Raw genomic sequence first — 25,024 nt, forward strand, 5'->3', positions numbered from 1 at the left:
CCCCTTTTTTATAGTGGATGTAGTTTGTTGTCAACACATTGTGCTTTAAATGCATTTTCATCTGCATTGACCATTATGTCCGAGTAGGAATCATCTTTGTTTACCAAATACTGTACAAAGCTTTCGGGAACACACTAAATACCAGCATGAATGCCAGAGACTGTTCAAAATCGGCACGTTAGAGAGTCCTGATCTCAGCCAGCTTTTGGATCATATGTAAAGCAGCGACTGTAATAGTGCTTAGACTTAATCTCCTTCACCTACTCTAATCATCCCATTGTCTTTTCCCTCTGTTATCTACAGGTGACCAGTCTGCAGATGTGCGTCTACATGGAGACCCGATCTCTTTACCCTGTGACCATCTGAGCATCAGGAGAGAGTGAGGTAAGATGCCATAGATGTTTGATATCTGAAACGTAACTAACTGCTCACCAGGCCTCACTGACAGTGGAACTTGAAAATCACTCTTTTTGTTATGTGGCCTGCAGATGAATGAGCATACACAAAGCGAATGTGTGCTGCTTTAGGTGTATGTGTGTGTGGTTGATGCTGTGAGGAGGTCGATTGTTGCATTGATCAGAAGTTTGTCTAATGTGGTTCAGTGAAAGCACAGTTAACTCTCTAAAATCGATGATGTCATATGCAGCTTCAAAGGGCATTGTAGATAAAAGAAAAAATATTTCAGAAACACTGCATGTGCGAGGTACACTTATGTGGTTGATTTAGTATAGTGGGTAACATCTCTGCCTTCTATGCTGTAGACTGGGGTTCAATCCCCACCTGGGCAAACACCCTGCACTATACCAATAAGGGTTCTTGGGAAAGACTCCTAACACCACCTTTGCCTACCTGTGTAACAATAATCAAATTGTAAGTCGCTCTGGATAAGAGCGTCTGCCAAATACCGTAAATGTAAATGTTTTGCCCGAAAGGGTAGCGTTGCTCTGGTGACATGTCAGGAACACAGCCACTGATTGGTCAATGAGTCAGGAGCGCAGCCTCTGATTGGTCAAGAGTCGACCCAAGGTATTAGTGTACGGCCAACATCCCCGCAGACAACAGTAAGTCTTTTTAACATAGAAATGAATAAATAATCACAAGACATAGTGTTGCATTTGTCTTTATGGATTTATTTCCAAGTCTCCGAAAAGATAGAGCAGTTCAAGGCTTGTTACAAAGCATCTGAAAGGGATACAATTGCAGCGGAGCCCTCATTGAAACAGCAAAACTCTGGGCTTCTGGGAAAAAAATGAAAGCAAGTCTGTAGCATGTAGCATTCCCAAGTTGTTTGTTCTTATGTATGATGACCCATATTTATCAACCATCTCAGATTAATAATGCTGGTCTGATGTCAGTTCATTCCTTTTACATATCATGAATAGGACTCCATGGACTATTGAGGCCTAAGACTGATTAGATCAGTGTTATTACACTGGGGTGCTTGATAAATGTGGGCCGATGTCCTTTGATGTCGCATATGACGGTGTCAACCTCTGAGGGTTAAGAAGTGTGTAAAAAAATTTTTGTATTTTAATTCTCAGTTTGAGAAAATGTACAGATAATTCAGGTTCCCTACAAGGTTCATGCATCATGCAGAAGGAAACCCACACCAGCAGTATTGCATGTATAGGCGGAGCCATAAGGAATGAAATAGGTTTTTACCTAACAGTATTATTTAATGTGTTTTGAAATTAATCTAAAATCTTAATCTAAAAAAACATAAAAATAGTATATAGGCTAACGATAGCAAAGGCAGCAGGGGGTACCTCAGCCTTCCAACCCAGAGATGTTTCGGAGGTCTTATTCTTTTCCTGCAGGTAAACAGTAAGATCTTTACAGTCCTTAATGACTTTACATATGACATTACAGCCTCAAACTAAACAACTTCTGGGCATTTTGTTCATCGTGAGGCCCTTTGATTACAAGTATTTGGATTTGTTCTCTGTTGTTTGTATCACCTGATGAATTACAGCTACAGTGAACACAAGAACTTAACCTGCGACACACTTCGAACTGTGCTGAACAGATGACTTGGGCAGTGGAGAAATTTTGCCCACACTAATAATTGCAGCAGTTGGACCAAACAGAATATTTGAAAGATGATGTGTACACACACACACACACACACACACACACGAATGTCTGGGACTGTGGTCCTTTTTGTATTCACACAAGATTAATTTGCACATTTGACAGTAGTGTTGCATGTACATCCCTGGGTGCTGACATAATACGAAACCAGATCAATTATGCAAAAAATACAGCACCACTGTAGGAGTCACAGGTTTACCTTTAGTTATGATCAGCCAAACAAATTAAAATGCAAGAAGTTATGACAAATAAACATGCATAATATAAATGAATTTGCATTGAATCGATATCTGCATTATTTAAATCACTTTATATACACAGGACATTTTATTCTGAGCACACTAACTGCTACTTTCAGTATTATCAGGTGAACACACTTTTTCAGTTAAATGGTTTTGAACAGTTTGCTTAGGTTCTTAAGACTTTTGCACAGTAATGTACATAGACAAATAATTGTTGCTACTGAGGATAACCCGCCCTATTGAGTCATTTCACATTCCCCACTGTCTACTGCTGACTGTTTAGTCTGTAGTGATCAGCACTTAATTGTGTAGTTTTTGTATAGTTTACTGTCTGTATTTATTGGATTCATTGTCTGTTTGTACTGTTGTCGGCGGCAGTTTTCTGTTTAAATATAGCACTGTGTTCTGGAAAAACTATAATTTGCCCCTTATCACATTTCTAAGGTAAGAAGGATTAACAAAGTTGATTTTGAATGAAAGCGTCCACTGACCCTAATTTATTAGAGGCATGGATAAAATAATTAAAAAGTAACAAAGCTAAAAATGAACAGAAGTGATATACATGAAAAGCCTCTGCAGCATGTTGGCTCCATCATCAGTATCAGTTAGCAAACATTTTAAATTCCTTTTTATACATTTTAAGCAGTTACCGGTTTTTACAACTTAACCAGCACTACACCAGTGGTTGGTAGAGTGTATTGGGTAACACCTCTGCCTTCTACGCTGTAGACTGGTGTTCAGTCCCAAGCCTGGGCAAGCACCCTACACTGTAGCAATAAGAGTCTTTGGTGAAGACTCCTAACACTACTTTCACCTACCGGTGTAAAATGATCAAATTGTAAGTTGCTCTTGATAAGAGTGTCTGCCAGATACCGTAAATGTCAAACTTCAGTGTAAACCAGCACCACCGTAGATGGTTAACCAGTGAACCATCAGATCAGAGGAGTTTGCAGAAAAAGGCAGTATCCAAAATGAATCCAAAATAAGGCTCTGCTGAGCAAACCTCACCTTTCAGGAGAAAACACATTTACATCTTGGATTGCTGGTCACTGCTGTACAGTAATTTTTAAACTGTAATACGCAAATGTTTCCATTCAAATCGCTATATTACTCCTCATAAAATATGCTGGAAAGCAAACATATGGAAATAAAATAAAAATAACAGATTATCAGTTGGATTAATTGTGCTAGGAGGTGTTCAGTGGTTCTATGCACATATGTGTTCTTTCAGAGACACAGTGTGAGCATTTAATGATGTCTCAATGTTTTTCAGGGTTACAAACGTAACTGTTTATGCGCATCACATTAACTGTGGCCTCTTTTTCTATATTCACACTTTAGTTATGTCCATATTTGCCCTGCTGTTGTGAGAGCCAGAGGGCTAATTGATTTCCTTTTGGAACATTTTCTGATTTGTTAAAAGCAGGAAAATGTCATCCATTCCAGAAAAAGATGCCCTTTGCTGCTGTTGCACTTCAGCAAATCTTTCCCTTTTCCTGCAGCACAGGAATTTATAGCAGGCATGCAGGATGATGCATATTGATATTTTTTATATAATTCTTAAATAAATTGACTTTGAACATTTTGCTTAAGTCTGATTGATAATTTACTATTTGTTGTATTCTGGAAAAGCAGAGCATTTAGGTTACACTGGATTTTTAGCTAAAATGTCTTTTTTTTCATTTTACTGCAATCATAACCCTCTACAGATGAGTAGTATGTTTCTGCTTAATTCTGTTCCTATTAGATTTTGTCCCAGTTTCTGCATTTTAGAAATGGGTGTTTGGGATGGCTTGCCATATTGACCAAAGGTGTTTGTAGATATTTTATTCAGTCTTTTTTTTTTTCTTTAAATGGGAACTGAGAGTTAAAAATTGCAATTACAAATTGCAAATGTAATCAGATATTGTAAGTATCTGTATACATATAGTTTTTGTCAACTTATGTGGCATAAGATTTGATCTCCAGTTTTGAAATCTGGCTATTATTTTAATTCTCAGTGTTATACACTCTTCTAGTTTCGGAGTATTTGAAAACTGTGAAGTCTATACATTTACATTTTACATTTACAGCATTTGACTGACACTCTTATCCAAAGCGACCTACAGATTGAGCTTTTTATACAGGTAGGCGAAGGTAGCGTTCATCTTGCCTAAGGACTCTTGGTACATAGTAGGGTGCTTGCCCGGGGGATTGAACCCCAATCTGCAACATAGAAGGGAGAGGTATTACCCACTGGACTATACCAACAATACTTACAGTTGAAAATTGAAAACCTTGATTTCAGTCTTTTTGAATGGATGTTTTATTTTAATCTTCATCATTGTGAAATATGTAACTTGAAGTGATGAGCCACATGAAATGTACTGCCTTTCCGTTTTGTCATTAATGAAGACCCACTGCCCTCCAGTTTAGCCCAACTGAATCATTTAGTTTCTTCTTTAACTGGTTGGTTGTTTTTGTCATCTGCACTGAATACCAAAACGGTTTGGATTGTTACCTTCGTGAATCTGTTTGGATGGTGTATCTACGTTTGTGTGTTCTATGAGCAATGAGGTCCACTCTGTTTGTCCTTTGAGACTTGCAGCAGTTGCCATGACAATTTGCCAAAAAGCCCAGTCACAGTATTTGAGCAGATCCACCAAAAGAGCTTCATAAAGGAGGAGGCTGATGGTCTCGTCTGCACAGAGCAGTTCAGGAACAGTTATTTATCATCAGGAAAAAAACACAAACCTGTGGGTGAGCCAGTGACGCTAATACAAACAAGCTCATTTATTTAAGAGACCCTGTGATAAAAAAAAAATACTTTTAAATTCTTTAAATACTTTAAATTCTCAAGATTCTGTTGAAACCCTTTGCAAGAGTCTTATGTTTTTGCCATCACAGCAATTAGTCAACAGATTTGATTAGGTGCCAACAGTGTTAATTATGGAGAAAAGTCATCATACTTGACTCTAAGTAAATTATGTTATTACCTAGATAAACGTGGTTATTCTGACAGATTGCAATACGCTACAAAAAGCATAAGGGGTAATATGGCTTCTGTTCTTTCTTCTTGCTGTGAAAAGTCTGAGTGAGTGATTTTCAACACTGCTGTCCCAACTTTCTATTTTACTTGCCTTGGGCAGTCATTATCCTAGAGCTGCCACTTCCTAAGCAGTAGTTAAACAGTGTTTTCACACTGTTCTGCACTCAGTGGTCTAGACATAAACCTAATACAAAGAGGCCATACATAAACACCATTAACACATCTCTGTGTTGGAGTGCTTGTCTGTTGCAACAGTGCTGTTCTTATCTGGCTGAAGACAAAGCGCTCTCTTGCTGGGTTTGCATACAGAAAGCTTTTCTCACATCTGCGTTGCTGGTCAGTCATTTGAATGGAGGAGACTAAAAAGAGCCAGAAAAGGGAAACACAGCCAGCAGAGATGATGAGCGCAGTGTACTGGGCTCTGAAAGTCACTTGAATAACATTGCCTTCAATAAATCACTAATGGCATTTGTGCAGCTTGACGCCAGTCCTCTATTTTAAAGGCTGGATATTGTCTGGAGGTGATGTGTCCAGGTTTAAGTGAATGATTAATAGAACCAGTTTATGATTGATGGTTTAAGCTGTGTGTTGTTTAGACTGAATGAAATACTTTAGGCTGCTGCTGCTCCTCCTTGCTTTATCTGAATGGGAGGGTGTGTGTGTGTGTGTGTGGTGGGGTTGTGTACATGTGTAATTAGCTCTTAACAGATCCATCATTAATGATCTGTTTGGACTCACTCATTTTTTTCTTTCTGTCTTTCTTTTCTTTCTTTCCTTCATTTATTTTGTTCTTTCTTTCCTTAGTCTTTCTCCTTTCCATATTGCTTTTGTATTCTTTGTTTTTCTGTTCCCTTTATCTCTTTTGTTCTCTGTCATTCTCTCTCATACTTTTATTTTCTCTTTCTCTCTCATGGAGCTCTTATACAAAAGGGATCAATCGCTGTCAAATGTCTCTGCTCAAATGTTTACCATTTGTCGTCTGTGGTGTCTCACCAAAAATATACTGCATCAATCTGACCTCCTTTATCTCTCTTCTTTTTCTCTCTGTCCCTATTTGGGCTAATGTTAAGGCACAGTGCTCTAAAAGGTTGAACTGATCTCAGAACAGCTTGGCTCAGAGCTGTGGAATAAATGAAGATATCAGTTTAGCAGCACTGATGGTTATCTGATGCAGAGGTTAAAGGCAGCGAAAGTTTATGGGCTGCTCCTTTGGGAGGGGTCAGAGCAGGTTATGTCAGCTCTGTTTATTCCCTCAATAACATACTCATCATTCATCACTTCTGCCCAAGACTGTCTCTCTCTTTCTCACTCTTACACACACAGCACTGTTTAAGTAAACCCTTTTAGTGAAGGTGCGTTGTTGGATTTTGTAGAGGGTAAATGGACCAGAGAGAGTGAGTGATTAGGGGACAACATAAAACTGGTTTAATAAACTAAATTCCAGTTCTAAAATGCTTGATCCATAAATGAAAGCCATGATATACACACGTTTGTCTTCACACATCAACTGAATTCTGTATTAATGCTCCAAGTTATAAAAAAAAATTATGCTGTTCTTGGTCATTTTTAGACCGTTTTGTAAACATACCTTCTCATAAACTACACAGTAGCCTCTAGAGCAAGATTTTGCAGAATAAAGGATAGTGAATCACACTTTTAATGTAATCTTGAAGGTAGAAGAAACTTTTTTGAATAACTAAATTTTTTTCAAGGGTGGGTTACTTGAAATGCTAAGAGCAACAACATCAAGAGCAAAATGCTCCCATTATGATCGACAAAGTTGTCTATACCAGCTGTGAGCAGATGTGATGCAATGCGATCACTCAAAATAGATGGAGAGTAATCATTAACCATCTATTAATGGGGAAAAGGAAAAATCCTTACAACCCTTCCAGTAAATATGTCAACAGCAAGGAGCCGTTTTTAAGGGCGTTGCTTCAGGTCGTGCCTGACAATACTACTTAATTATAGTAAAATCGCTGTATCTTTATATTTAGTGTATACTGCTCTTGTTTTTATTATTATTATTATCCATCCATCCATCCATTTTCTAAGCTAAGGATGCTGGAGCCTATCCCAGCAGTCTTCAGGCGGAAGGCAGGATACACCCTGGACAGGTCGCCAGTCCATCGCAGGGCAGACAAACAGACACAGACAGTCACTCACACACTCACACCTAGGGGCAATTTAGCACGTCCAATTGGCCTGACCGCATGTCTTTGGACTGTGGGAGGAAACCGGAGAACCCGGAGGAAACCCACGCAGACACAGGGAGAACATGCAAACTCCACACAGAGAGGACCCTGGTCGTCCGGCCGGGGAATCGAACCCAGGCCCTCCTCGCTGTGAGGCGACAGCGCTACCCACCACGCCACCGTGCCCATTATTATTATTATTATTATTATTATTATTATTATTATTATTATTATTATTATTATTATTATTATTATTATTATTATTATTATTGCTTTTTAATTAAATGTATTTGAAATACTACGACAAAATATTAATGATAATTATTTTCAGAAGTTGCTATAGAAAGCTAAATCCTGCCCAATCTGGCAACCCTGATCAGTTTGCTCAGACTGTTTGAACAGCAGTCAGTGGTGAAGAAGAGCAGAGGAAACAGAATCTTTTTAAAAATCATCTTAAAGAATGTTTGTGACCCAGGAGGGATGAAGGTTTTAAGCCTCTGAAAACCACTGTGTACCAGAACTTGCACTAAACTCAGCCAGTCTTTATCTATCAATCTTTTGCTCTGGAAAGCTAGTTAGCCAGCGCACACTCATTTATTCTCAATAGTTAAAGTGAAGGCTGAGCCATTTGTGTGTTACAGCAGCATGGTGTTGTGAAGGCTGCACCGTGTGTGTGTGTGTTGCAGAAGTGTGCTGTTGTAAAGGCTGAACCGTGTGTGTGTGTGTGTTGCAGCAGCGTGGTGGTGTGAAGGCTGAGCCGTGTGTGTGTGTTGCAGTAGCGTGGTGTTGTGAAGGCTGTGCCGTGTGTGTGTGTGTGTTGCAGTAGCGTGGTGCTGTGAAGGCTGTGCCGTGTGTGTGTTGCTGCAGCGTGGTGCTGTGAAGGCTGTGCCGTGTGTGTGTGTTGCAGCAGCGTGGTATTGTGAAGGCTGTGCCGTGTGTGTGTTGCTGCAGCGTGGTGCTGTGAAGGCTGTGCCGTGTGTGTGTGTTGCTGCAGCAGCGTGGTGCTGTGAAGGCTGTGCCGTGTGTGTGTGTTGCTGCAGCAGCGTGGTGCTGTGAAGGCTGTGCCGTGTGTGTGTGTGTGTGTTGCAGCAGCGTGGTGCTGTGAAGGCTGAGCCGTGTGTGTGTGTGTTGCTGCAGCGTGGTGTTGTGACGGCTGTGCCGTGTGTGTGTGTTGCTGCAACGTGGTGCTGTGACGGCTGTGCCGTGTGTGTGTGTGTGTTGCAGCAGCGTGGTGTTGCGAAGGCTGTGCCGTGTGTGTGTGTTGCTGCAGCGTGGTGCTGTGAAGGCTGTGCCGTGTGTGTGTGTTGCTGCAGCGTGGTGCTGTGAAGGCTGTGCCGTGTGTGTGTGTGTGTGTTGCTGCAGCGTGGTGTTGTGAAGGCTGTGCCGTGTGTGTGTTGCTGCAACGTGGTGTTGTGAAGGCTGTGCCGTGTGTGTGTTGCTGCAACGTGGTGCTGTGAAGGCTGAGCCGTGTATGTGTGTGTTGCAGCGGCGTGGTGTTGTGAAGGCTGAGCCGTGTGTGTGTGTATGTGTGTGTTGCAGCAGCGTGGTGTTGTGAACGCTGAGCCGTATGTGTGTTGCAGCGGCGTGGTGTTGTGAAGGCTGAGCCGTGTGTTCCCTGTGGTGTTTCTGTAGTGATGGTGCTCCTTATGTAACTCAGGACACGACCTGGTAAAAGCTAGTTGCACTTCTGTCTCCCACACTCACACATACACCTCTGCTCTGAAAGGACCTGTGTAAGCACATTTTGGCATCAAGTTAGCTGCTGCTGATTCGCTGCCCAAATTGGATGAAGACCAATGTGATGTGTGTCCTAAAGTTTATAGACACCTGCTCGTCCAGCATTTCTTCTGAAATTTTAATAGGGGGTTGTCCTCCTTTGTTGCTCTTCTGGGAAGGATTTACACTAGATGTTGGAACATTTGAATGCAATCAAATCCTCACAGCAATCACAAGAGCATTAGTAAGGTCAGGTACCGATGTTGGATGATCAGTTCTGGATTTCAAATGCTACTTTAGCTCATCCCGAAAGTATTAAAGCTCTATCAGTCCAGAGAACACTGTGCCACTGCTCCATAGGCTGATGCTGGGGGGACTTTATACCCCTCTGGCTGACACTTGGCATTGGGCATGGTGATCTTAGGCACATCATCATGTGTGCATTGTCGGTGCAGTAAAACTGCCAGTGGCTAATTAAAGCAGTTATGGTTCCCTTGGTTGTTCTACATGTTACTCAGATAACTGTGGTAATTCCAGAGCTAATACATGCTAACGAGCACTGACCCCACAGGGAATGTGCGCATTCACCAGACTCAACCCATCCCTGAAAAGACGTCATATGGATGGCAGCATATGTTGCCAAAACATGTATATGTCATTCAGCATTAATGGTGCCTTGACAGAAGTGCACATCACCCATGCCATGTGCATTAATGCCCCCCTATGCCATCATGAATACTGACTTTTGAACCGTGCGCTGATAACAAGCTGAGTGGTCTTTATACCGGAGGACACAGTGTCCATGATTTCCAAAAAGAATTTCAGATGTCGATTCGTCAGACCACAGGACACTTTTCCACTTCCCCTCAATCCATTTTAAGTGGATGTTTTAGAGCTTAAACTTGCATTTGTGGATGCAGCGACGAACTGTTTTCACAGACAGTGGTTTTCAGAAGTGTTTCTGAGCCCATGTAGTGACTCTGTTTTTTGAAAAACAATGCAATTGTCAGCTTCAACATTTGATATGATGTCTTTATACTATTTATAATGAAATATAAGGTTTAAATAATCTGCACATAATTGCATTTTGTTTTTATTTACATTTTACACAGCGTCACAACTTTTTTGGAAATGGGATGTGATTGAACTCGTAATTCCCACTCAAAGTCAATGTTTAAAAGCTCCGACTTCTCCGAGTTGCAGTTTTGTGATGTCACTTCAATGTGGCTGCACCCACAGAACAAGAAGTACTAGTAGTTTAAGCTGTTAAAGCAGACTTCAGTTTCTATTTGTGTGTGATTTTACTATTTGTGAAGGATTCTGCTAATTACCTGAGGATATTTGCATAATTAGAAGTAGGTCTGTGTGAGGTGTGCACCACCTTATCTTTCTTGGCACTATTTTAATGATTTGCCAAACAAACGCCAACTTGCCAGGTTTTTTTTTTCTGAGCTCTACCAGTTAATAGTTCTATGAATGCTTTGATGAAAATATGATGCTCAGAGTTTTAAAACTAAAACACGATTTCTCTCTTTCTCTCTAGGATGCTGGGGGAGGGGAGAGGAGCAGTGGAGGAATGGCTTTCAGAATTCAAGGTGAGTTGTTTTTCCAGCCTTCCCTTTCATCCATCTATTCTTTCCATGCCTCCTGTTCAGCTGTATTAGCCATTATTAAAGGAATACTTGTGTTTTTCACACTAATCCCTGTCTGCTGCTTCTGTAGCAGGTGGTCGAATGCAACAGGCAATCATTTTGAAGCATTTCCTTGTAATTAATTAGTGAACAGAAAACCTGTTGACTCAAGTCACCTTTATAGCAGAAGAACATGCTGAAACAGCTTCCTATTGGCTTTTCTAATCAGCGTGTTTTGAGTCGATGTCAAGGAAAATCCTTGTCTGTGGAATAATTGCCTTTTCCACTTTTTTTCCAGTGTGAGATGTAGATCATGTATATTCTGTTCGCTCCTTTCCTGCAACTAGTTCATTGTGCAAAGACAGTACGTGCCTGCGATGCTGCAGGCCTTGAGAAATTAATAACAGAGGCACCCAGGCATTCCATGAACTGAACCCTACACTGTGCTTAGAGTGTGCATTCAAGTGCTGTTCTCAGCGTTTTGTTTGTGTGACTGTACACGTCATGGTGACTCATGCTTCTTCTGAAATGAGTGGAACACAGAGAACAAGCATCCCAGAACGTCACTCATCTTTCACAGAATAGTACTCCATGTGCAGTGCTGTCAGTCTGAATGGTGTAGTAAAATGAATATGCTTTTGTGGTTGTGAGAGAATTCATAGTGAATTCATAGCATCTACAAAGAGATTCACACACACGCCATCTCAAATGGTCTAAAAAGCCTGACTGCTCTTTCTGTGCATGGAAAACAAAACTAAAAACAATAGCATTTGGTCCAGAAATGTGTTATTGGGTCTTGTTTCAGACAAAGGACAGTGCTGATTAGGGGTGCAACGATTATTCGAGTTAGTCGACTACAATCGACGTAGTCGATTAGTTTGGTGACGTCATTACGCCTCTTTGTCGCTCTCATGAGGAATGTTTTGACATTACTGCTCACTGGATAGTTAACAGCAGCGCGATGGCAGCCTCAAGAACAAAATCGTGCAAAGTGTGGGAGCTAAACTCAGAAAACAAGGTTGTCAGTTGGGACATTTTTAAAGCCGACCTCAGCCGGCATGAGAGCACATCCTCCACGCTGGAGCATCTGAACAGGAAACAGATCGCCTCACTTGGATGAAGAAGAACCGTGGTAAGATACGTCACGTCCCAAACTGCGTACTAGCACACTAAATGGTGTGTAAAAATAGAGCATATACCAGTGGAGGTGCACTCGTTAGTGTAGTATGTGAAGTACAGAAGTGTGTGGTTTGGGACGCGGCTTGCCAGCTAGTTAGCTAATGTTGATGTTAATGTTAAAAGCCGCCTTACTTCATGTACTTTCGAAAAGCTGCTCTCTGGAATCGTTAATGGAGGTGGAGCAGAGAAGCAAATAACTATTCACCCTCCAGATAACGTTTACAGTTTTAAACGCTGCAACGTCGAGACCACCAAACGGCTGCTTCCAGTTCGGCGAGCACAGGAGAGCGACTGCAAACAGGTTTCTGTTCTGTTTCAAAGGATTACCGATGAAGTGTTTACACAAAATCGTTCAACTTTAACTGTTTATAGAGAGGGTCTCCACAAACTTTCTCCCCTTTGCCATCCGCTCCATTAGAGCGCGTCTTCTATGCAGGGAGTATCTGCTCCCAGAGGAGAGCGAGTCTCTTACAGCAGCGCGTAGAGATGCTGACTTTCCCCTGTTTCAGTGAAGACCCGTGACTGTAGAATTGAGTTGCAGCAGAGTTTAGACCGACCTCAGACTGCACTGTTTAAAATGAACATAGATTTTTTTTATATACTTGATTAAAGAAAAAATGATTGTTTTATATTTTATTGCTGTTACTTTGCACATCCTTGGTTTTAAATTTTGACAGGAGAAATATATTGGGGTTTTATTTTTTTATCTTTTGTATTAGCAGGAAACTTCATTAAAACAGTGAATTCTTGAATGTTATTCATTGTTATTGTCTTCACTGTTCATTACCAAATGCATAAAACAACCTCAGGCTAAACCTAAAAGCTAATAGCTACATAAAAATTATTTGGAAATGTAGGAATTCATAATCCAAATAATCGATTATTTGTTTCAGTAATCAGTCGATTATTCACCTATCAAATTAGCCGTTTGTTCTAGCAACACTGCTATTGCCCATTCCAGCAGCAGGACAGAAAACAGCTCAATAACTATATCAAGCTATTTGAGAAAAAATGAGCCACACAACTGTTCAATGCATCTAAAAGCTCCCTCACAGAAAGCTATTACATGCAATGTTTATGAATTTTTTGCCTGATTCTTAAGACATTGTATTGTTTTTAATCAATTCATTGCAGAGAGGTGCATAAAACTGCTATTTAGAATCTTGAAAAATCTGTGAAATTGCCTGTTAATATCAGTTTCCTGCTAATTTTTTTCCATCTCCCTCTTTTTCTCTCTCTCTTTTGTGCTCGCTCTCCCTCTCCCTTTCTTTCGCTCTCTCTCTCCCTCTTTCTTTCGCTCTCTCTCTGTCTCTTTCGTGCTCTCTCCCTCTCTCCCTCTTTCTTTCGCTCTGTCTCTTTCTTTCGTTCTCTCTCTCTCTCTCTCTCTCTCTCTCTCTCTCTCTCTCTCTCTCTCTCTCTCTCTCTCTCTCTCTCTCTCGCGCTCTCTCTCTCTCTTTCTTTCGTTCTCTCTCTCTCTCTCTCTCTCTCTCTCTCTCTCTCTCTCTCTCTCTCTCTCTCTCTCTATCTCTATCTCTCTCTTTCGTTCTCTCTCTCTCTCTCTATCTCTCTCTCTGTCTCTCTCTCTCTCTCTCTCTATCTATCTCTCTCTCTCTCTCTCTCTCTCTCTCTCTTTCTCTCTCTCTCTCTCTCTCTCTCTCTCTCTCTCTCTCTCTCTCTCTCTCTTTCGTTCTCTCTCTCTCTCTCTTTCGTTCTCTCTCTCTCTCTCTCTCTCTCTTTCGTTCTCTCTCTCTCTCTCTCTCTCTTTCGTTCTCTCTCTCTCTCTCTTTCGTTCTCTCTCTCTCTCTCTCTCTTTCGTTCTCTCTCTCTCTCTCTCTCTTTCGTTCTCTCTCTCTCTCTCTCTCTCTCTCTCTTTCTTTCGTTCTCTCTCTCTCTTTCTTTCGTTCTCTCTCTCTCTCTCTCTCTCTCTCTCTCTCTCTCTCTCTCTCTCTCTCTCTCAGACGTTACCGGAGTCTGAGTTCTCTAGCTATGCAAGCACTCTCTATCAGAAGAAGAATCTGGTGCCAGCCCTCTACAGAGTCATCCAGGACCCCAACAGTGAGGTAAGCTTGGGGAGGGTGGGTAGTCCTGGAGGGCGTTATTTTTTTTTCTCATCAGTCACTTTGGGCTTCATTTTCTTGGCCAAATGAATAACTACCCAGTCTGTCTCATTGTGTCAGTCCATCTTCACTAATTGTAAAGCTTTTCACTGTGGAAGCTTCCACCAACAATAACAAGCAGATAAAATGCATTTTCACAGTACACAATATGTATCATAACACATTTTTTTTCTCAGGATACCTACTAACCAATCAAATTGGCACAGTTTCCCACAACAAAAGAGTGACATTAAAAAACGGAGCTTAGTATTTTGTTGTGTAGTTTGTATCCTAAAATGGTGTGCTGTTCCACGGTTCCCTCTTATTTCCAGATCAGCATGTCTGTGTACATGCAGGAACGAGAAAGCATGACACACAAACCATGCAGTGGATCAGCAGGAGTGGACATTGAATATGCCTAAATCATATTTAATCCCTGCAGTCTGTGGGCAGTATCTGACCTGTTTGGTCAGTTTCAGCATTTCGGCAAATAAATTTGGTTCAAGAGGTGAATTCAATTCATTTGAGAAATACACTTAAAAATGTATTGCATTTTGGAATAAGCAAGTTAAAGGGAGCCAGCAATAACCCTGTTGTATACCCACAGACACCATGAAAGGACTTTCAGGTATTTTATTAACAAGCTAAAGTGCAAAATCTGACCGTTCACTCAGACTCTGCGTTTAACACAGAGCAGAACTCTCAGTGGCTCTGTGTAATCTAGTTTCACCTTTCAGCTTTTCCTACTCACCAAAATACTTTCACTCTGATTAGTCTGAGGGAAATGGTGTGCTATTAGTGAAGGAGAGAGCTACTTTGGCTTTATTACTCAACTCTCTCTGTTCTCTGTCTGTCTTTCATTCTGTCTCTGTGTCTCAGATAAATAGTGCTCTACAGATATAAATATCGCAAGTTAGAATATTACTAGTTCAGCTAATATAGACAAACCTGAAGAAACTTATGGGGCCATATTTCAAAACTGCTTATCTTTTGTTCCAAGTTAACATCTGACTTTAAGGTTCATAATTCATATTAGAGAAGCAAGTCTAATCTTAATTTAGGAACGGTCATGTCCATCACCAAGCTGACAATACGCACACAGCTGAAAAGTAAACACGTAATCAAAATAACATTAAAATGTGAGGTGTTAGTTAGACAGCTACCATTGAAAGAAACAAATGTCAAAACTAATGTGATGAACTGGATGTTTGAAAAGTTTAAGAATGTTGCGACCACGCCTCTCAACCATCAGGACGTCACAGCTTCCTGGTTTCAGATCAGTAAGCCTCAGTAATGTTATTCCTCCTAAACGGCCACATGTTCAGTTGATTTGCACACTCTCATCATTATTTACTGTTATCACTGTAATAAAAAGGAACGGTGGGAGTGTAGTGACGAGCACTTTTAAACTGCAGAGTCGGGGGAAAGAAATCATTCACGAGTGAAATCAGTTTTTGTGAAAGCGAAAGGAGAATGGAGCTGAAATTTTGAGTGCGTTCACAGAAAGTTTGATGTCCATAATGCAATTTCAGCTGTTTTTGGAGATGAAGCTCCAGGCATGACAAAACAGAAGACCATCTAATCATTTTAACATTTGTCGAGAGATGAGAGCTGAGAGTTGGTCATTGGTTGTTGCCATGCCAGTGCAGTGGATAATATTGACCAGTCGAGTAAGTTTGACTGCAAAGTTTTGCAAAAATCAAGCAAAGTTGCACATCTGCGGCCCAGAAATTATGTTGGGTGTCATTGGATATATGTCAGATTAATTTATTAAAGTTTGAATAAATAGGATTTGGGGTGTAAAGTAGCACAGCATGTGCTGCTCTGGGCTCAAGGAGGACGCTGGAGGCAGGATTCAGGGTTGCAGCAGCCATATCTTTTAATTCACCCAAATAAACAATACAAAACCAACCCAACTAAAAGTACGCTGGCCACTTTTGAGTGGCTTAATTTCAGCTAGACTTTTCAGTTCTTCTCTTCACTAAGCTTTTCAGGTCTTCAGTCCTTTGCCTGCTACTGCTTGTCCCTCTCTCTCTCGCTCTGTTCCCTCTCAGCTCTGTAAAAGGCAAGCACCCGAGCCAAGAGGGAACAAGAGCTTGCCCCTCTGCCTCCTTGTTACCGCCCAGACTGGCAGCTCCGCCGCCCGGGTCAAACGTGAGGTGTAGTGAAACGGCCTCGTTGCGTAACAGGGGACGGGGCCCGAGTGGCGAAGCTTGGGACTCCTTGCTCTGGTGCCTCTCATGGCCGGCACCAGCCTCCTTGTCCTCCTCCTCCCTCCATCACTCTTGTGACTCGTGTCCGTTGGGGGCGATCGGGCTTTGCGCTCCGCCCCCTCCACACTTACGGCTCTCTTCCTGTCATCCTCGGCAGGTTTCACCGAAGCTTGATGTTTGGGCCCCGCCTTCCTGTCGGCTCTCGTGGCCGTCATCGTCGGGACCCAGTGCATGCCACACTGGCTAAATAACTTGTTAGCAAAATAATGTTCACTGATGAAAGCAGGGAACTGGAATTGACAAGACAAAGAGTTTACACTTAATTTAACTGTCTACTGTGCGCTGCTGAAGCACTAATCTAATCTTCTGCGTTGTGCTGTTACAGACATCTTCACTCAGTTATTTTCATTCTCAAGTGACCAAAAGTTTCTTTTTGGCGAGGTTGATAGAAATTAATGATTTGATTTTCCATTTAAAATGCTTGTGCACTAGCTACCTAACTAGCTTTGTATTGTTTATTTTTTGGGTGGTACATCCAAAATAAACACATGCACTTTTGTAATGATTTTGAACAAGTTTTGGCACTAATGTTATTTTCCTTTTTTAAGATGTTAATGTTAAACTATTACGCTCAACGCTCACTCCCACCAGAGCAAAATTGCTGAATAACAAAGCTCTCAGTGAAATTTGTGTGCGCTCCTTTTACAATCAGGTTTTACTGTACGCAACTTTGATTTAAAAAAAAAAAAAAAAAGGGCCGTTGTGTTTGTGTGTGTGACATAGCAAGTGTGAGTGATTAGACCAGATGACAGTGTGGGTGTGTTAAATCACAGAGTCTATGAAAATGTTGGCCAGCAATGGCTTTGCACTCATTCTTCATCCCTTGCTCCCCTCCTCCACCTCTCGTCTGGAGAAATGCATCAGAGTCTCTGTCTGCACTCAGACATAAGGCAGACTGCACCATTAATATTCCACACACTGAGAGAATAGCGCCTTAAGCCACGCTCCAGGACTGACTCCACATGCTTGCATCACTAATACCATTTTGCAGATTTAAGGCAGGATTGTTGCCAGCAGTGCTTTCAGTGGGGATGTGCTGATATGAATTGGGGTGATTATTTATGTTGCCATTCTCGTGATTTTATTTTATTATTATTTTTAATTAATATTTATTTATTTATTTATTTATTGGGGGGGTAACATGTTGTGCAATTTCTTAATAAGACTAGAAGCCAATGGAGGAACATAATGTAACTCTTTAAAGAAAATGTCACATTTACTCATTGGTTTCATAAAGGTATACATTGTTTTTCAACCCAGTCTTTATTACTATAATTTTGATGTTTCCCTGCACATAGTAAAACGTTGGAAAAAACACTCCATTAAAATGAATGGGATGCTGATGTTGAAGAACGCTATTATTCTTGTCTTCTCTCTGTCTGCTATGTCAATTATAAGTATTTGATTAGCTACTGGTTGTAGGAAAAGATTATTGACTCTAGCAGTAGCAGTAATTCAGTGACATCACCAATAATGCTATGAATAGTATCAGCAGTTCAGAAGTTCAGAATGAGTAACCACAATACAGTGGTCATCCCACTTTTAGAAACCATGCTATATTTAATAAACCCTAATTGTGCTCACACTGTTTCAGAACCATTTTTAAATGTGGCACTACTGATTTGCTGGTGCTTTTTCTGTTAATTTGCAAACCTGAGGAAAAATAAATGTGATGCTATGTATTACAAAAATGTCTTGGGGTTGGGGCATGCATTGTTGAAAATTTTTGATGGTTAGTATGTTAAACATCTCCTTGAGCAATGAAATTTGTTCACTAATTTAGGAGGTCTGATGACTGAACGTCACTCAGACCTTGAAATTGCAGAGCTTGCTCTTTGTGTAATTTTTTGTGTAATGAGGTGTTTTTTGGTTTTGGTTGTTTTTTTTTTTTGCAGCTCTTAGAGCCCGTGTGCCATCAGTTGTTTGAACTGTACCGGAACTCAGACGACCGTCTGCGGCGCTTCACCCTGCAGTTCCTACCAGAGCTGGTGTGGATGTACTTGCGTCTGACGGCCAGCAGGAACCGCCAGAGCAATGGCTGCATAGAGGCACTGCTGCTGGGCATCTACAATCTGGTAAGTGGAAAAAGAAGGATGGCTGAGTGAATCTGTGGATGGATAAGCAAGTAGGAATGGGTGGGTGGAAGAATGGATGGATGGATGGATGGATGAGTGGATAGTGGATGGATCGGGAGTGACTAGGAAAGGAAGTAGGGGTGGATGGATGGGTGAGTGGATGGATGAGGAGGTGAAGAAAATAAGGTTTGAAAAGAGGAATTTGCCGGCCGGCTAGCAAGAATGAGGGGAAAATGGATGAGGAGAAGAGGAGGCTGGGTGGAGAATGAGGGAGAAAACGAGGAATGGATGGTTGCTTGGAAATATGAAGGAAACTCCATGTCTACTTATTTTGATCATTTTCTTCTTTATCTGCTATTATCTAATTTTTGTGACGTTTTACTGTGAACTGGCAGAGAAAGAGTGTTGTTGATTATGGAAGTGACTTTTTTGTTTTCTTCTGTTAGATTTTAGTTGGGCAGGGCTTAATTTGGCACAGATGACATCAATCTATTGTTCTTGATATGAGTGAAATTTTTCTACATTTGTTTAAATGTAGCAGTGCCACTTTTCCTTATGCATTTTGTCTTTTCCAGTTTGTTTACAGACATCAGAAATATAGTGATAGTTATTGTGTATGTAAAGAAATTGTGGAAAAACAAATCATGTATTTTTTTTTGCAATATTACCCCACCCCCTCCCCAGTCCAAATGACTTTCATGCCCGATATAGATATATAATAACTGAACTGGATCTTTCCTGGAAGAGTGTTAGACATGCCTATAGTAGATAGTTTAAACAAAGTCAAGATGTATTGTTTGTGTATGTTTGAAACCATGGCTCATTATGATGGGTTATGGGTTATGGGTGGGAAGTTATGAGGAAAACGCAGTGTGGTTTGGTACTCACCACAGGAGCTGACTGCACTGATTAGCATTAGCAGGATAACATGCACACTGTTATAACCCACAGGGCAGCATGCAGTGACTCACACAAAGACATGAGAGACTTAGGACCGAGGACATACTAAACACACACATGGACAAATGCATACCCATATCTTATTACACTTAGATCTTAGAAATTATACGCACAAAGTAATATTCCTCATATTTTTAATACATATAATTACCAATTTTATTTAGCTGTCATATGTAGTCAGATAAAACATGCACACTAAACACAGTTTGTGTACAAATGATGCTTTGATGACATGCATTTCTTTTATGTTTCAGGAGATTGTGGACAAAGAAGGAAACAGCAAGCTGCTGTCATTCACGATTCCTTCACTGTCCAAACCATCTGTTTATCATGAGGTAAGGATACCTGTGTCTCGGTACAAGACCATTCAAAAATCTGGATTTGCCTGATTGATTTTTTTTTTTTTTTAATAATCTTAGAAACATTCTGATTTAAAAGCTTGCACTTAAATGCTCAGTTTCAAGACAAATAAATTGTGTAGTCGATGGCTATATGTGAATTTATTTATTTTGAATACAAATAGTAAACAAACAAACTAACAAATACTGTCTTCTTAAAGACAGTGTTCGGACAGTGAAAGTGTGAGCTGTAATTTATTCATGCTTTGTATTGTTTTTTTTGCCAATTTTCCCAGGCAAAATGAACTCACTCCACCCATTACATTTGTCTCTGATGTTGACATGGTAACAACAAAGATGCCACATCTGCTGTGTCTCACCATCTAGAACTTTTTAACGTGCATCATAAATATTACTTTGCCTTCTGCTCTGTCACATGTAGTGCTAGTATTTCAGACTGTGCTACGGACATCAGAGCTTATGTGTGAAAGCATTGGAGGTGTTCCTGATCTTTCTCATGTATATAGTTTTGATGCAAAAAAGTCTGAATATTTCACAATTTGGCATTTATTTGAACCATGTACTGTGTCTTTAGGCATTAACGCATGGTCACCAACCTTCCTCCTGCAAGTCTACCTTCCTGCAGGTTACACCTCCAACTATAATCTAACACAGCTTGTTCAGTTATTCAGGGACTTGCGAAAGCTTACTGCCTTGGGATTGGAGCTGAAGCCTGCAGGTAGATGGATCTCCAGGAACTCCACCCTCATATATCCTACATTTTGCGCTTCTTTGTTTATCCTCTCACTTGCTAGTCAGCACTCACAGATGCATTACATAATTGTAAGCGGATATAAAAAACACATTTGATCCAAACGTAATCCAATGGCAATGCATTCTGGCAGTGTTTACAGCTGGCTTTTCAAGTTAACTGAATGTGATGTGATCACTGAAAATGAATATTAATGCAAGGTGTAGACTTTTCTGACTGTGCTGATCTGACTGCTAGGTGCTGCAGAGTCTATACAGGTGTATCTCCCCCCCCCCCCCCCCAGTTATGCTCCACACCACCTGCTCTCACTAATTAGCTTCCCACCCCTGGAAAGGAGTGAAGCTCGTTAGTGAAATGAGGTGATGCTGTGCAGTGGTGGTATATAGATGGTGCCTCATGAAAATATTCAACACCTTTAACAGTCTGGATTAAAAATACACACATTTTTCTAAATGTAGTGCTCTAACATAAGATTTTCAAAGTCAAACTACATGTCCAAAAAGTATATAGGCACCCCTTCTGTTTGTTGTATACATTTCCTTTAAGGTGCACCTGCAGCTTTTGTGACAGGCGTGTCCAACCTTTCCAGAAAGGGTTGGTGAGGCTGCAGATTTTCACACAAAACAAGCTGGAGCATACCTGGTTCCCCTTGTTTAATCAGTTCGGTTCAGTCTTCAGACTGCTGATCAGATGACCTCCTGCTTTGGAATGTAAATGTGCAGCTACACTGGTGCTTTGTGGCTAAGATTGGACACCCCCATTGTATAATGTCCATAGAAAAGCACTGCCAGACGAATATGATGCTCTGAAGCAGCCACGCAGCCATCTTGTCTAATGCTGAATGATATAAAGCCCCCTGCATTGTGCTGTGGAGCAGTGGAACAGCATTCTCTGAGTGATGGCGCTCCATCCATTTGATCCAAAACTAATCATCCAAAATCAGTCCCTGACCTCACTAATGCTCTTGTGACTGAATACAATCAGATCCTCATAGCAGTCTTCCAATATCTAGTGTAAAGCCTTCCCAGAAGAGCAGAGGCAGTTACTGTAGCAAAGCAGGACAAGCTCCCTATTAATATCCTTAATTTCAGAAGAAACGTTGCATAAACAGGTGTCTACAAGCTTTCGGACACATATATCGAAGAATAAAAAGACGTTACTTATTGCAGTGAGTTTTGCTGTCTGTTTTGAGAACAGCAGGGGGCTCATAAGGCCTTTGTCACATTTGCAGTTGGAGTGTGAGTGTGAGTGGGCGTTCGGCGATGGCTACCCTAAGCACCTGCCACTTCTGAGATGTGCCTTTTATTTTCAGTGTTAGAAAGATTGTGTAAAAGAAACAAAGCAGCCTTTTTAACCTAACCTCCACATGCCTTCATGTAACATACAGTCAGTATACAGCAGACTGTAGTTCCCCTATACGTTGTAAAAACCAGATAAAAAGTAGGTATGCACAGTGATATTGGAATTGTATTCCAACGGACTCTGGAAGAACAGAATATTTAGGCCGGGTAGCTGCTAAAATACATTTTCCGCCAAAGAGATTTAGTCCAAGTTTCTGATTTTATAAATGTTTATTTATCAGCCTCTGTATCGGCATCAGCAGATACTTACATGAAAATATTAAATATAGACCTCTGGGTTTGTGCATCATTCTGAAGCTGGTGACATGCCCTTATTAGCAACACGCGGTCTAAGGTGAGTTTGTCAAAAATTATTGAGGTTTTGGAAAATTGCCTCTACCACTCTCTGTGGTAAACAAAAAGGTTGCAAAATAAAATTCTTTTTACATACATTTTTCTACTGAATGTCTTTGGATGCTTTGAATTATGAGGCCGCTAAGGACAAAAAAATTGTCACCTGTGACTGAACTGTACCTAAAATCTTATTATTATATAGTAATACCCCCATAAACTTGAATAACAACTGCAAGTTGATTTGGCGTGGACTGGACAAGTTTCAAGATGTAGGCTTGAGCCACACCTTGCACGCATTTTTGCCACTGCTGGTAGACCCGTATGACCATACTCTTCGATACCTCTATAAATTCAGCTACTTCCTTCACACTGTGGCCCAAATGCAATCACTCCTGTCATTAACACCTGCTTTGCGACCCATTTTCCACACATCGAACGATCACTGCACTGTACCGCCTCTTCTCAATCTATGAATTCCGTCGCACACCGCGCAGGTATTTATAGCCCAATCATACTTGTGCAACGGCATCTGCAGGGGCTTGAAGTTACTACCACCTTAAACACGTAAGGTGACCTCATTTTTTTTTGTCCTTAGGAATATTGCTATATGCATGCTCATGCACTCCTGCAACACTGAAATGATATTGCATGAATGTAGTGCTACTTTTAAACTTAAACACTATTATATAATGACACCAGATACTTTTAAGGCACTTTACTACAGCTAAGGCAATTTAACTACTACACTTGATGAAGCTTGCTGGTTCCTTTGGGGTGTTTTAGTGAATTTGCTTGTTTAATGATGTCAGTTCAGTGCGCAGCAGCATTAACTCTCATGTGAAGTTCATATTTTAGATCCTTGACGACCTTGTAATTCAGAGGATACAGTGGCATTCAGAGGAAAAAGGATGTGGGATGTGGGGCTGTTGTTAGCCAACAAAAAATCCCATTCATGTTTGCTTTAGAGGAAAAAAAGCACAGACTCAGGAGATTCAACACAACTTTAGTGGTCTATTGCCATGGGTCCACAAAAAGTTTTGGTTGACCTGGTTTTCTGTTCTTTTACAGGCCAACATTGAAATGATTTTGGTAATCAGCTGTGTGCCACAAATGTGAAAAAATATTGGCGTATTCCTTTGATTGTGAGCACTGCTATGATGTTGAGTTGACCAGAAATCTCATCATGGCTTAGAATGATCCATGATTCTCACAGACATCAGGATTTTAGGATTAGACGGTGTAGCCTGAGCACTCAATAGTGAAATTGCGTGTGAAGATTTTGTTGTGATGCATTCCCTTCATTCCTGGCCTTAAGCACAGCTATTGGAGCATTACAATAGCCATACACTTACTTTAGAACATATCAGTTCAGTGGCTTTTCAGAGGTTGTACTGTTTTACTGCACTGCCACATCTCAGATGGTTTCTCTATTTATTTACTACCATTCAATCTTCCTCTTCCCTCTTGTGTCTGTAGCTATTTCTTTTTGCATGTTTTTTCTTGCTCTCCATTCATCCTGATAGTCTCTAAGCCTCCCTAACAAGATTTCTCTGATCATGAGCAGAATCATCTCTGCCCTCACCCAGATAACTGTGTGATTCTATGAATTTTTATGTTGTTTTTATGAGAGCTGGTCAGGTCACTGCTGGCTCTGCTTGCTGTGGGTTGTTTAACTTTTAGTTGTCCTGTTGGCTTTGGTAAATTAACTGCTTGTGAACTAGAAGTACAAGAGAAGTACAGGTTCCGTTGGCTGTAAGTTGTGAAGCAAAGCTTCAGGTGATTTTACCTTTGCTTTCACTGTCTATGTTTGAAAACTGGCTGTAAATGCCTTATTAGTTCATGTTGCTCTCATATTAAGCATTATTGATCATATCATTTCAAAGACAAAATACAACCCCATTTCCAAAAAAGTTGGGACGCTGTGGAGAATGTAAATAAAAACAGGTTGCATTGATGTGCAAATCATGTGCATCAGATTTTTAAAGGAAAGTACTAAAAAGACAACAAATGCTGAAACTGATAAATGTTATTCCATCCATCCATCCATCCATCCATTATCTTCCGCTTCTCCGGGGTTCGGGTCGCGGGGGCAGCATCCTAAGCAATGAAGCCCAGACCTCCCTTTCCCCAGCCACTTCCACCAGCTCTCCAAGGGGGGATTCTGAGGCGCTCCCAGGCCAGCTGGGCGATATAGTCGCGCCAGCGTGTCCTGGGTCTTCCCCGGGGTCTCCTCCCAGGTGGACTCGCCTGTGACACCTCCCGAGGGAGGCGTACAGGAGGCATCCTAACCAGATGCCCGAACCACCTCAGCTGGCTCCTCTCGACGTGAAGAAGCAGCGGCTCTACTCCGAGTCCCTCCCGGATGACTGAACTTCTCACCCTATCTCTAAGGGAGAGTCCAGACATTACCCAAAGCTCATGACCATAGGTGAGGGTGGGAACGTAGATCGACCGGTAAATCGAGAGCCTTGCCTTATGGCTCAGCTCTTTCTTTACCACAACAGACCGGTAAAGAGCCCGCATCACTGCTGACCCAGCACCAATCCGCCTGTCAATCTCCCGCTCCCTTGTACCATCACTCGTGAACAAGACCCCGAGATACTTGAACTCCTCCACTTGAGGCAAGAGCCTATCCCTGACCCAGAGAGGGCTCTCCACCCTTTTCCGCCTGAGAACCATGGTCTCGGATTTGGAGGTACTGATTCTCATCCCAGCCGCTTCACACTCGGCTGCA

At 41.2% G+C, this 25,024-nt stretch overlaps 1 protein-coding gene across 3 annotated transcripts in view; it reads left to right on the forward strand.

Annotated features, from left to right (window-relative positions):
- LOC108423901 (protein FAM126B) overlaps positions 1 to 25,024 on the forward strand; it is an 83,860-nt gene that overhangs the window by 35,691 nt on the left and 23,145 nt on the right. For all 3 annotated transcript variants that reach the window (XM_017691527.2, XM_017691528.2, XM_017691529.2), the window contains exons 2-6: positions 304 to 384; positions 10,816 to 10,867; positions 14,041 to 14,142; positions 18,347 to 18,526; positions 19,741 to 19,821. In XM_017691527.2, coding sequence (XP_017547016.1) covers positions 10,817 to 10,867; positions 14,041 to 14,142; positions 18,347 to 18,526; positions 19,741 to 19,821 — 414 coding nt within the window. In that variant the 5' untranslated portion in view covers positions 304 to 384; position 10,816. The remainder of the gene's footprint in view (positions 1 to 303; positions 385 to 10,815; positions 10,868 to 14,040; positions 14,143 to 18,346; positions 18,527 to 19,740; positions 19,822 to 25,024) is intronic.

This window comes from Pygocentrus nattereri, chromosome 6 (assembly GCF_015220715.1).
Source record: "Pygocentrus nattereri isolate fPygNat1 chromosome 6, fPygNat1.pri, whole genome shotgun sequence".
Lineage (NCBI taxonomy): Eukaryota > Metazoa > Chordata > Actinopteri > Characiformes > Serrasalmidae > Pygocentrus > Pygocentrus nattereri.